General features: G+C 34.9%; 1 protein-coding gene across 4 annotated transcripts in view; it reads left to right on the top strand.

The window, feature by feature from the left end:
- Positions 1–13,607, top strand: part of EIF2AK3 (eukaryotic translation initiation factor 2 alpha kinase 3) — a 72,363-nt gene that overhangs the window by 20,415 nt on the left and 38,341 nt on the right. For all 4 annotated transcript variants that reach the window (XM_063078047.1, XM_063078046.1, XM_063078050.1 and 1 more), the window contains 5 exons: positions 8,142–8,336; positions 9,854–9,987; positions 11,793–12,024; positions 12,236–12,398; positions 13,417–13,557. In XM_063078047.1, the coding sequence (XP_062934117.1) occupies positions 8,142–8,336; positions 9,854–9,987; positions 11,793–12,024; positions 12,236–12,398; positions 13,417–13,557 (865 nt within the window). The remainder of the gene's footprint in view (positions 1–8,141; positions 8,337–9,853; positions 9,988–11,792; positions 12,025–12,235; positions 12,399–13,416; positions 13,558–13,607) is intronic.

Here is a 13,607-nt window from a genome sequence, read left to right as displayed (position 1 = left end):
TTCATGAATATTTATAAATATAAATACTCCCACAATTAAAGATAACTGGCTTATAATGCAGATGCCTCAGTGAGACAACCTCTTGATTCATTAGAGTCTCATCAAAAGTCTCACAGCAAAAGAAAACATCAAAATATCCTTTCTGATTTGATTGAGAAGGAATTGGGAGAACTTGGAAAGGAGTGGGAAAAAGCTTGTGGATACCCAAAGTGGTGGGAACATTAATCAGTAGTTTGGACCAAAAGGCATACCTTTTAAGATAGTTATGGAGAGTGATTATGAGAATCAAGTGAAATAAGTTAATGTGAGAAATTTTATAAAACAATGAAGTGTTAGTTTTTATCCAGGGTCACATAGTGAGTGATTGGCAGAGATAGGGACCCAGGGAATGTGCTGGACGGGGTGCGGTCCACTCCCTGTGAATGAGTCTGCACGCAGACATTCTGGATGTGTGTGGTTGCCCCACCACCTGGGTTTGCAAAACAACTAGCATGGCAGGAAAGTAGTTGTTCTGGGGAAAGGGGATTTCCAGTTGACAAAAAAGTCAACAATTTAGCACTTTTAATGAAATATTTTTCATGTATTTTGCATCTTCCCAGTCTTAGTGAGTTTCATCTTTTTATTAATTCCTTGGGCTCATCATTGTAAGCATCAGTTACTGTACTATCCTGGAGGTACTTCCAAGTTCTTGAGGTGGGGCAGGGATGTATGTCCCTTTAGTAAATATTCTAGGATAGTTAGCATTGTTTTCCATCCTTTTTCTTCATGGTCTGTGTTCATTCTTCCTTATTTGTGTACACTCGACAAATCTGTATCTTGTCATACTCTTTTTCTTCTTTTTCCTACCCCCTCTTTTTTAAAACAAAAAAACTCATTGCTTTTTAGCTTGTACATAGAACTTGGCTTTTTTATTTTTATTTTTTTATTTTTTTTTTCCATTTTTTGGCTGTTGAACCCTTGACCTTGGTGTTAACAAGGTGACGCTCTAGTCAATTAAGCTAACTGGTCAGCCCCTTGGCTTTTTAGTCAGGGCCAGTGTGTTCTTTCCCCTTTCCTGATTAGGGAATACACTGGTCTCACTAAGACTCCTGAGCCATTTTCAATTTTCAATCTTATTGTGCATGGGTTACTTCTGGCTAGAACTATTAGGGTTTGAGCGTGTTTTATGTATGAGTCATTAATTGAGAAAATGCTAGTGTACGCAAATCTGGCTTTCAAAGCGAAATTAAGGAAAGTCCTCTGTAAAAAATTCTAGCTTCTAAATGTAGAATGGTAGAATTAGAAATCACTTTCGTATTCCTCTTAATGAAATAGTAGATCATCAATCGATACTAAAATGGTGAAAAGTTGATGGGACACTTTAAATGGAGCGATTAGGCTGACTCCCCTGAACCCACTGATGGATAGTAACATCATTAAAAATGGGACAACCAAACACTATGTACCTCCTAATATGATGTAACACAGGGGTCAGCGGACTTTTTCTGTAAAGGGCCAGATAGTAAATATCCTAGGCTTTGAGGGCCATACGACTAATTGCATACAACCTAATTGCAACCAATGAACTCTGCAATTGTAGTTTGAAAGCAGTCATAGACAGTACATAAATGAATGAGTGTGTGGCTGCATTCCAACAAAACTTTACTTACAAAAACAAATATCAGGCCAGATTTGGCCTATGGTCTATAGTTTGCAGACCCTTAATATAATAGGAAGTACTTAGCACCAACTATGAAGTATTCTTGTCCAAAAAAAAAAAAAAAAGCCTGTGTCGAATCAAAGCTGCAGGCCTAATCATACTTCTCAGGAAATACAGAGATAAAGGAACAAGTTAAATGACATGCAAAATCCTGACTGTGGGACAGTCTATAGGATAGATAATCTGGTTTCTCAAGTAAATCAATGCATGAAAAAGGGAGTGAAAGGGACTCTCATGGGGGGAGAGATCAGATGTAATATGCAGGCTTGGAATTTGTCATCATAAAGTAGATCTTTGAGAAATTTGAATTTAGATGATATTAAGTTAGTTCTATTAGATGTAATAATGGCATGATAGTTACTTTTCAGCAATGAATACTCAAGTATTCATAGGTGAAATGACATGATGTCTGGGATTTGCTTTAAAATACTCTAATAGACAAGTTTATAGTAGGTGTGCAGTAGTAGGTGAAACAATTGGCAAAATGTTAATTGTTGAAACTGGATGATAAATACATGGGAGGGGTAATTATATTAGTCTCTTTATGTTTTGTATGTTTGAAGTTTTTCAGAGTAAGTTAAAATAACGTTGAATGTACCCCCAAAACTGTGTGTCGATGGGGAGGAGGATTGGTTCTATAGAAAACCAGGGAAAAAACAAATGAAAAAATATTTTTTCATATAGGTAAAGGAATTTTTTTTATTGCTGATAGTATTAATTTTACTGGTAATATTTCCTTTATTTTCTCAATTGAAGTTCCTCTTCCTTTTGAAAATTGGAGTTCTTATTTTCACATTCTAATTTCAGATAGCAGTTCTGATTACATGTGCTACTGGTATTCATTATGCCACTTAAATTTGGTTCAGAAACAGAAATTGGATTACTTTATTAAACTGCTTTGTGATTGCATGGATAAAGACTCTGGCTGGATCTTTGGTTTGCTGGCCAATGTGACAAACCTTTTATTTTAAAATTATGAACAGTGGAAAACAAATAGAGGAAATAAATACAAAATAACAAAAATTTATACTTTTGAAATGGTTGAAGAGAGAAGCATATCACCTAATTAATTTGAGATGCAGAGGAGCGAATCAGAACAAATAGCTGCGTACAAAGACAAATCAGTGGAATGTGAAAATGCATCACCATAACCTACATCTTTTTCTACCAGGAGATTTGCAGCTGACTATCCGGGTGACTCATTCCTATGCTTAGGGGATGAGGTAATGCTATTGTGAGGGGTGATGTCATCTCTGTACCTGAACTGCATACGTATGTCGCTTCTAGTGGCTCTCAAGGAAAAGCACCATCTGCTTTCACATATGCAGCCTGAAAGACTTTATAAAGATTGGTGCAAAGGTCAGGAGCCATGTGTATGACTCATAAGCAGCCAATTAGTGAAGAGCATCTATTTAAAAGTGAACTCTTAAAATCGTAATCCAGAAATATGACATGATGATTCAGTATTGAATCATAATGCTTTTGTTGTTGTTGTTTTGTCTTTTGCACTTACTGAGTTACTGCTGTTGAAGATTTAACTTTTAAAATAAGGTAATTTTTTCCAGTATGCTCAAGCATATCAAATCATTTTGGTTGTGTAAACCCTATTTTTAATTGGAGATGTTTTCTTTTACTTTTGGACATACGTAGATTATCCTTAAAGCAGAGATGAATTTTAGTTCATATTAGTTTGACAGTTGCTTTTTGCACTTAGAAGCCATATGTTCCCGAAGGACCTGCTACTGCTTTAGGGAAAAAGAGGTTATTAATGGAAGAGGAAACAAGTCAAAATAAATGTTGTTTACTACAGACCCACTAACTCCTCTTCTTATTCTTTTAGTGATGCACACCTTTCCCTGTTCGTACTTTTACCTAATGCTACTGTTGAGATGACTGGACAATTAAAATACCTATTTTTTAACTTTATTATATTTTCAATCTACTGTTCTAGTAAATAGAATATAGAATACCTAAAATAATATAGGAGGTACAGAACAGTAAATATTTGATTTTCTAACTGATATGTATTTCAAAATGGGAGATCATATTGGCTAAATACTACATATTGTTATTGTGAGATACATATACTAGACCTAAATTTGTTCTTAATAGCAACTTCAAGTTGGGCATTCTACAAAAGGTAAAAGAAAAGTTTTAATCTTTTGCAAATAAAATCTATTATCTGTTATCAAGAAATACATGAAAGCAAGGGTCGGCCCGTGGCTTACTTGGGAGAGTGTGGTGCTGATAACACGAAGGCCACGGGTTCAGATCCCTATATAGGGATGGCCGGTTAGCTCACTTGGGAGAGCGTGGTACTGACAACACCAAGTCACCAAGTCAAGGGTTAAGATCTCCTTACCGGCCATCGTTAAAAAAAAAAAAGAAAAGAAATATATGAAAGCAAAGAATAAAACAGTAATGCTAAAACTCTAAGGTAATATTACGTGGGATACATTCCAATGTCATTTGAGAATTCATTAAAAATCAAATGTTTTTTCAATAAAGAGTAATAGTTGAAAGTGTTTAAGTACCTAGACGTATGATGAACCTTCAGTTTGATGGTGTAGTCTTTTGAGCTTAATTACAGAGCTCTTGCAAGGCTCTTAAGTATCTTTTTTTTTTTTTTTTAACTCTTATTTAGAAATAATTTCAAACTACAAAAAGTTACACAAGTAAAAGTAGTACCAAAAAAAAAAACAACCCCCAAAACAAAAAACCCTTATATACCTAAATTTACCTACCCCGACCCAGTCATTTGCTTTATTATTTAAATGAGCTTGCATATGCTCTCTCTTCTCCCCACCCCCTCCATACACACTTGTTTTTCTTGAAACATTTGAGGATAAGTTAAATATACATCATGACCCTTTACTCCTAAATACATCAGTGTATATTTCCTAATAGAGATATTCTCTTACATAATCATGGAACAGTTATCAACTTCATCAGTTTATATTGATACAATACTTTAATTTACTGTCTGTGTTGAAGTTTTGTCAGTTGACCTAATAATGTCTTTTATAGCATCCTCTGCTCCCAGTACAACATCTAGTCTAGGTCAGGTATTGCATTTATTTGTCATGTTAGCTCTTTTAATCTGGACTTTTCCCACAGCCTTTCTTTGTCTTTTATGACATTGACATTTTTGAAGAATACAAAATTAATTAATTTTAAAAAATAATAAAATTAATTATTTAAAAAAAATAGATAGATAGAAATTTTCTTATTTTGTGCCTGTCTGATGTTTCTCTGTGATTAGGTTCAGGTTGTATATTCTTGGCAGAAATAGTACACAGGTGATGTGTCCTCTTGCAGGATATCACATCTATCACTCACTGATGGTAATTTTGATCAACTAGTCAAGCTATTGTCCAAGTTCTTCACTATATTATTACTGTCTTGTTTTGTTTTTTAATTTCTTGTAACCAATAGCAGTCTATAGAGAGATATTTTAAGACCAAGCAGATATCCTGTTCCTCTCAAAATATTTACCTAGATTTAGCACCATTGCTGATTCTTGTCTGATTCAGTTTTTATTATGATGGTTACAAAATGCTAATTTTTCCGACTCCAGACCTCACTTCTTCCCCAAATATTATTTACTTTCTCTACTTGTTTTTGGTTTGGACTCATGAATTCCTATTTTAAAAAATTCAGTACTTATTTTGGTGCTTAAATTGTTCCAGATTTGGCCAGTGGTATCCCTCATCCTTTTTGAGCACATTCTTACTTTTTGGAATAATAAGATGGTAAAGGCTCGGCTTCTATCTACCCTGCCCCAGCCTTGGAATCAGTCATTTCTCCAGGGAGCCTTGGCTCCTTTTGGTGGGGAATGGAATTAGATAACAAAATCTGGGCTCTGGGCTTGAGTGCACTACTTTAACAGCCACTGTATAAACACAATGTATAAGCGTTAGTTTACCAGGTAAATATTTCTTACAGACACGATAAATAATTTTTGAGAATATAATTCATTTCTCAGCTTATAGTTACAGAAAAAATAAAGTACAGTATTACAGAATGGGAAGATTTTTGTCAGCAAACTTACACTGCCAAAATTTTCTTGGATTTCAAAGCAAAATCATAACTGATGCTGAGCTGAAAGCCAGGTAGGAGTTCAGTGGACAGAGTTGGTCCAGGAGGGTGATCCAGGGAGAAGAAATGACACTGATGATGACATAACTAAACAGTAGCAGTAGCAGTAGCAGTAAATGTTGTATTTAAGTAACCATGCCTGATTTCCACCCATGTGTGAAAAAGTAAAAGACAGGGATGAAAAGGTTGTTTGAGGTCAAATTTAGAGGACTTTGAATGTCCTCTAAAGGATTTTGGGTCTTTAGGATTTGGGGTCCTTAATAAGAAGATAATGGAGAACTGTTGAAAATTTTTGAATAATGTCCTAACAAGCTTAACTCTGACTCAGAGATTAATCTGGAAGATACATAAAGATTAGATTGAGGAAATTTCTAGTTAAGAAGTGTAAAGATGCTATTATAGTAGTTCTGGCAGGAGATAATAAGGATTTGAACTAGAAAATGAAAGAAAGAAGTGAATTAGAATAGTGATTTTCAACCTGTCTTTGAGAACCCCAGGGTTTAGGACAAAGGTGGGAGAAGGGGAGGGTCTAAGAGTTGAGTACCAGGTTAGAATGCTCAGTGATTGTGTGGGAGTTGTATCCCTTTAAAAAAGCATTCTGCTCTTAAGGAACAAAAAAGTGCATAGAGAAATTTTGTTTTTAAAAAAGTTAGGACAGACATTTGTTTGGAGTTTTGTTTTTTCTTTTTTAATTTGTACTTATTTCATATTCTGTTTTTCTAAAGTTTTGAGCCTGGATGACCAGGAAAATAGTTGTGTCAATAATTGAAGTAGATAGAATTATATATTTTTTAAACCAAAGGACAATGTCACGAAGACATGTACTAAAACTGTTACTCAAGAAACAAGATGCTCTTGACTAAAAACCTTGGAATCATCCTGGACTCTTTTCTTTTGCTCATGCTATACAGGGAATCTACCATGAAATCCTGTTGGTTTACTTTCCAGTTATATTCCAAACCTGACTACTTTCAACATCTCCACTGGATCAACTAATCTCTTGCTTTCAGCCTGTTCACTTCCCTTGTGGTTCCTCAAACATGATGGGTACACTTCCACTTAAGGGCCTTTGCGAAGTCTGTTCCCCAGATATCAGCATGGTTAACTCTCTCATGTTTAGCACTTTGCCCAAATGTTACATTCTCAGTGGTCTGTTCTGAGCTTTATTGATAATCCCCTCCCACCCTATGCATATTTTCCAGTCCTCCTTTATCTTGTTATATTTTTTCCCCTATGGCATCTATCACCTAACGTACTATATAACTTACTTATTGTAGTGGATTGAATTATGTCTCCCCAAAACTCCTAATAGGGAAATCCTGTTATGGTAATTGAAAGGTGGAGCCTTAAAGAGGTGATTGGATTATAGGACTGTGCAGTAGTGAATGGATTAAAAATGGTGGTCAGGTGTGTGGTTCTGGAGGGCTTTAAAAGAAGAGGAGAGTCTGTCTTTCTCTCTCTCTTGCTCTCTCTGTTTCTACCATCTTGCAATGTGAGATCCCTGGGTCACTGTTGCCACCACCAGATGGACTTTGGACTTCCCAGCCTCAGAAACTGTAAGCAATAAATTTCATTTTCTTTATAAATTACCCAGTTCCAAGTATTTTGTTATAAGCAACGGACTAATACAGGAATACTATAAGGAAACGGACTAATACACTTATTTATTGTGTTGTTTGTCTCCAACACCAGAGTTTAAGTTCCATAAGGGTAGTGATTTCTGTGTTTGTTTTGCTCACTAGTCTATCCTAACCACCAGAATGTTCCTGGCAGATGAGTTAGGACCTCAGTAAACATTGTTAAAAGAAGGAAGGACAACTGAGAACGTTAAACAAGCTTAGCTACCAGGCTTCTAGCTCATAGCAGATTTGAGAAAGCAAATAAGAGAAGAAATGGGACACTGTATGAATCAATATCTCCAAACCTGTGTTCCTTGGACCTAGGTCTATGACAATAATTGGCCTAGATGAAATAAGCCAGGAAAATGTTACATATATTATCCATTTACTAGAAAATTATATTGCACACTAACATGTCAATGGCTATAAGAACTGTAGTAAGAGAACTTACTTGATCACAAAACTCTCTTTTGGCAACTCACTATCATTATGGGACCTTCTTGGCCTGGGGCCAACAGGGTTTGTGAAAAAACATACTCTGGAGTATTATGTGCAGGCCTTGGGAGTAATTGGTAGTTTTTTAAAATTACTTTTGGTTGATGGACTGTGCTGCTTCATGTGCTACTCAGAAGGAGGCTGGAGTACATCAGGCTCAAGTCTCCAGCTCTTATTGACTACTACTCTTTTAAAGTTTTGACCCTGTTAAAGGTTAGTTTCCATTTTAGGTATTTGGGAATAAGATGATCATTCCTTCCCTGGATGGAGACCTCTTTCAGTGGGACCGAGACCGTGAGAGCATGGAAACAGTTCCTTTCACAGTTGAATCACTTCTTGAATCTTCTTATAAATTTGGAGATGATGTTGTTTTGGTTGGAGGAAAATCTCTCACTACATATGGACTCAGTGCATATAGTGGAAAGGTGAGTGAAAATGTTGAATTTATTTGGGGAAATCAGAATAAATTGGGATAGAAGAAATAATCTCTTAAACCTCAACTACTAATAGTACAGTTTGTTATAATTTTCCCCAGAGGATATCATTTGTTTTAATAAGAGAACTGTGAAGTAGAAAGGGGAAACTAAACTTATCTAAGATCAGAATAAGCAGCAGAGCCAGGAACAGCAGGAGGAAGAGAATTAATAAATATGGTCTGCTGTGTGTCAGATGCTTTTTTGATACATTATTTTGAAATATTCACAATATTCCTAAGGGTCACATGTTTTTATTCACATTTTGACAAATGAAAAATGCTCCAAAGATTAATAATCCTGGTGATAAGAATAGTTGCCACTACTCATTTATCTAGTTTGATCCTATAAGATGGTCTAAGAGGAAAGTTTATACTCATTTCACAGATGAGAAAACTGAGACTTTATAAGTTTCAGAAACTTTCAAGGTCAGATTTGATTTAGATCTATCTGATGACACATTCGTGTTGTTAACAGCCTAGAATTTCTCCAATACTAACTATTGGGATATAGTCATAATATCATGTACTTCTAAGATGGGTCTTATAATATAAATCCATTATTAAGAGTAACTAATTAAAAACATCCTTTTTTAAAAGGTAAAAAAATCTTTTTTTAACCCATTAACACCTTATATGTAAACATCTTATATATAGACTTAGACTACAATAAGGAAGAATAGGAACATAATCTTTTTACCCTTGAGTTTTTCAAATTTTAATGCTTCTTTATCTAAGTAGTAGGCCCATAGCACCTTCTTGCTCTTGCAGATGCTTTTCTGCCTTCTCCACCCACCTGCATCTGCACTGTGTTGAGGAGGCCATGCCATCCTGTCTGGCCGTTTTTTGAGCAAGCACTTCAATCTCTGTTTACTTCAGTATTCTCACCTGTAAAACAACAGGATTGAACATAGTCATCTAGTTCTCTGATTTGATATGCTGCTACAAAATTCTGGTATTTTAGCAGGTATGCTTCTTTTTGTGAGGATTTTAGTTTGGATCATTGAGTCTTCCTTTTTCTTTTAATGAAGATTTGTAGGAGGTACTTTTAAGTATGAAAGCTATTAAAAATAGTTCAAATTTTTAAAAGCCAAATGCTTTTGTTATGTGAAAACTCTGAGGATGATTTTTTTTTTTTTTAACTCACCTGGAATTTTACTAATGATATTGTTGCTAAGATATCACAACTGCTTACCTATTTTTTCTTGTATATCCCATGGAAATCCCCATATTAAGGCTGAAATTAAATCCTTAAAATCATTCCCTAAAATAAATATTCATTGGTACTTTCATGGTTCTAAAAAACTTATTTTAGGAATTAGTAATCTAACCGATGCTTCTTATTACTTGGGTATTTCTTACAGTATTTCCTTAATTTCCTTTTACTTTCTAAAAATTATAGAGATTCTTTTAATGTCTCTGATCTCCTTTGACTTGTGTCTTTTATTAATTTTATCTCTGTCTTTTCAGGTGAGGTATATCTGTTCAGCTTTGGGTTGTCGCCGATGGGACAGTGATGAAATGGAACAAGAAGAAAACATCCTGCTTCTGCAACGCACCCAGAAAACTGTTAGAGCTGTCGGACCTCGTAGTGGCAATGAGAAGTGTGTATTCACGTAATGTTGCCATTGATGTTAGGTAGAAGTGCACCTAAGACCAAAACTCATCACATTTTTCTTTGTGGAGATTTTGCGTACTATTTTGTTACCCTAAAAGCATACTACTTTCTCAAGAGAAATGTGAGCCCTGAATTTAAAAAGGCCTCATGGTTATTAACAAATCCTGGACTGAACTTCTCACCGTATGCTTCAGGATATGGTTACCAGAAGGAGTACCATATAATACCTCTATATTAGTTTAGTCTTAGGTTAATGATATTTTTCACTGATCAAAATTCTTTGAATGCATAAACCTGTTAAGACAAGTTAATGTGCTTTCTTTGAGTTTGGACCTGTTTGACTCTGTAATTCTGTCTAGTAGGTAGTTTCATAGTTTGATTATCCCAATTTTAAAATAATAATCATTTTACTCTATTTTCTTAAAGTATTAAAATATTTATTTGGTCTAATACCTTGTTGTTCCTTCTTAAAACAATGGGCACCTTAGGTAATTTTTACATTTAAATGTGTTATTAAAACATAAGATAAACTAGATTAGATGTGCTGATCCTAAATTACCTGCTTGATTTTTTTTTTTTTTCTTGGCAGCTGGCCAGCGCAGGGTCATACCTTGGACTTTGGTGTTATCAGCACCACGTTCTAACCATCTGAGTTAACTGGCTGGCCCTTGTTAGATTTTTTTTAAACCTAGTATTTAAATTTTCAATTGCCTGGGTAGTAAAAATAACTTTAGATCCCATCTTTATCTTTTGAAAGTGAACTAGACTTTCAGACTTTGTCTAATCTGATGCAATATAGTTCAGTTTCCTTTCCTGAAAACTGTTTTCTCAAACTCAGTTAAGAATGTATTTATTCTTTCTGCTTTTGCTGGACTATGAATAGGGCTTTGCATCTGCTGACAACCTGACCTTCTCTGTCCTTATGGATTTTTTCCTCAAGTGTTTTGAGCACTCACTGAGAGCTCAGCCAGCATAGGAGCAAAGTACAACTTAACAGAATTTTGAGTTACCAAAACGGGAAGGGTGTGGGGTTTTAAGATCCATGCTTCTTAAGTATTTATTTTTTTCAATAGTTGTCAGAATTCTTAGGCAGGCCCTTTTTATATGTAAGTGATAAGACATTATTCTGTCAACTGTTATGATTCTTTTATTTACCAATTATAGAGGAAACATTATTACTACAGAACACTGAAAATTAGGAAAGGGTAAATGTCATGCCACATCTCAGTCAGTAGAGAACTGAGATTGGAGCTGAGGTGGTATGACCTTCAGGTCTGGTATATTGGATCAATCATATTGCCTCTTTAAGGCCAGGTTTTCATATGAATCTAAAATTGATGCATTCATCTTGCCTTTTATATTGATTTATTGGGATATGTTAATTTCTCTGCATTGAATAAAATGTGTCCAGCCTTTAATTAAGAGATAAGGCTGTTAAAATGCTACCTCATTTTAAAGTAACTTTGATGTGTTTTGAGAAAATTGCTCTGATTTAGAAATGTGAACAGCTGTTAATTTTTGAAAGAAAATCTGTGCCATGGCTGTTGTCAGTCCACAGCTCTCAGAACTATTGTTTCTAAAAGCTCAGGACAAAGTTCTCATGGGCCCTCTTGTGGCGTAAATCAGCAGAGCTCTCCTTTCCAGTTTCCTTTCCAGAAAGAAAGTTTTGTTGATGTGTTCTTTTCTCATCATAAAATTTTAGTATTTGTTTCTTCATTCTAGAAGAGTTCTGTATTATTTTTTCCTTTTATTTAAATGTAAATTTCTAATCCATATCTTTGTAAATTTAAGGTGGAATTTCAGTGTTGGCCACTTTGAACTTCGATATATTCCAGACATGGAAACTAGAGCCGGATTTATTGAAAGCACCTTTAAACCCAGTGGGAACAAAGAGTCTAAAATTATTTCAGGTGTGGAAGAACAGGAAGCTGCCATGATAGACACAGTGATAAAGGTCTCAGTTGCTGATTGGAAGGTTATGGCATTTAGTAAGAAAGGAGGACAACTGGAATGGGAATACCAGGTACCTAAAACTACTGATCATTTATAAACATGTTTCTTCCTCTTCCAGATTGACCAAACTTATTGGGTGGATGGAAATAAGGGCCATTGTGGATTCTCACTTGTTCTCTATGCTTTAAGAAATTCATGATTTTTAAATGGTATTTTATAAGTTGAAACAACATAAATACTGCTTAAATTATTTTTAAAAATTTCTTTCCATTTTTGTTTAGTTTTGTACTCCAATTGCATCTGCCTGGTTGGTTAAGGATGGCAAAGTTATTCCCATAAGTCTTTTTGACGATACAAGTTATACATCTAACGATGAAGTTTTAGAAGATGAGGAAGACATTGTAGAAGCTGCCCGAGGAGCCACAGAGAGCAGTGTTTACCTGGGTGAGTAGATGTGTCTTATCTAGAGATAGTACACATTGACATCTATATTATATTCTTACATTGTTGCTTCCTACTTCAGGAGTGCACATAGTAGTTTTAATCCCTAAATACATTCTCTGATTTAGGTTGCCCTAAAGATTTATAGTTCGATTTTCATGTCTGCTGTTTTTTCATTTGTCCAGTTCTAAACTTTTAAAGCATATTCTTTTTCTCTGAGACCTTCGTTAGGAAGGCTTAGAAGTGTTCTCATTATATAGCTTGATTTAAAATTACTTACATATCCTCAAAGTCTACAACTTCTTATATTTGTATTTGTATTTGAATTTGTATTTGCATCTATATCACTTTGCTCCCCCCTTAAAGATAAGCTTTTGTGGGTTTTTTCCCTATGCATTTATATAACTGATCTGAAAAACAAAACAAAAATTCTGATGTGCTTCTGGGAAAATGAAAGTTGTTAGATAATGAAACTATATGAAAGTTCTTGAATCTAATTATTTGAACTAGTTTGGATCAGCAGACACTTATAAAATTCTATAGGCTCTATTAACGTGCTGCCCAACCCTCAATCTGAATGAAAAGCAAGAATTTGAAGGAATAACATGTCACACATGTGTTATGATGGTATTTGACTGAACTGTTAGCAATAGCTCAGTAATTATAGGTGTTTAGGTAAACTTTCTGTGAGAAGAAAGTTGCTTTATCTAAACTACTCGCTTCATGAGAGTACATTGACTTCCTATCTTTGAATTTTTCTGTTGGACAGTTCTTCTGAAATTATACTGAAAATGTATTGTTATTCAGTGAGAGACACTGTGAGGACCTTGTGTGTAACTCCCCCATAAACCTCTACCATTTTTGTTGAAAAACCATTGAGTCAAATTTGAATGCTTCGGGCATGTTTCTTCTATGAAAAGAGCACATGAAGAAATAACTGGAATTAATCTAATTTTATTAAATCAATATGAACCTTTTTAAAAAAGGCATTGCATAATTGACAATGTTCTGGTTGACTCAGGAATGTATAGAGGCCAGCTATATCTGCAGTCATCGGTCAGAATTTCAGAAAAGTTTCCTACGAGTCCTAAGGCCTTGGAATCTATCAATAATGAAAATGCAATTACTCCTTTGCCAACAATCAAATGGAAACCCTTAATTCGTAAGTGAATTATAAACTTCTTAGATACTGTTAAAGTATTCAGAGACCTA

Source organism: Cynocephalus volans, chromosome 14 (genome assembly GCF_027409185.1).
Source record: "Cynocephalus volans isolate mCynVol1 chromosome 14, mCynVol1.pri, whole genome shotgun sequence".
In the NCBI taxonomy this organism is placed as follows: domain Eukaryota; kingdom Metazoa; phylum Chordata; class Mammalia; order Dermoptera; family Cynocephalidae; genus Cynocephalus; species Cynocephalus volans.
The sequence above is the reverse complement of the archived record's forward strand: the minus strand, read 5'-3'. Positions and strand labels throughout refer to the sequence as shown.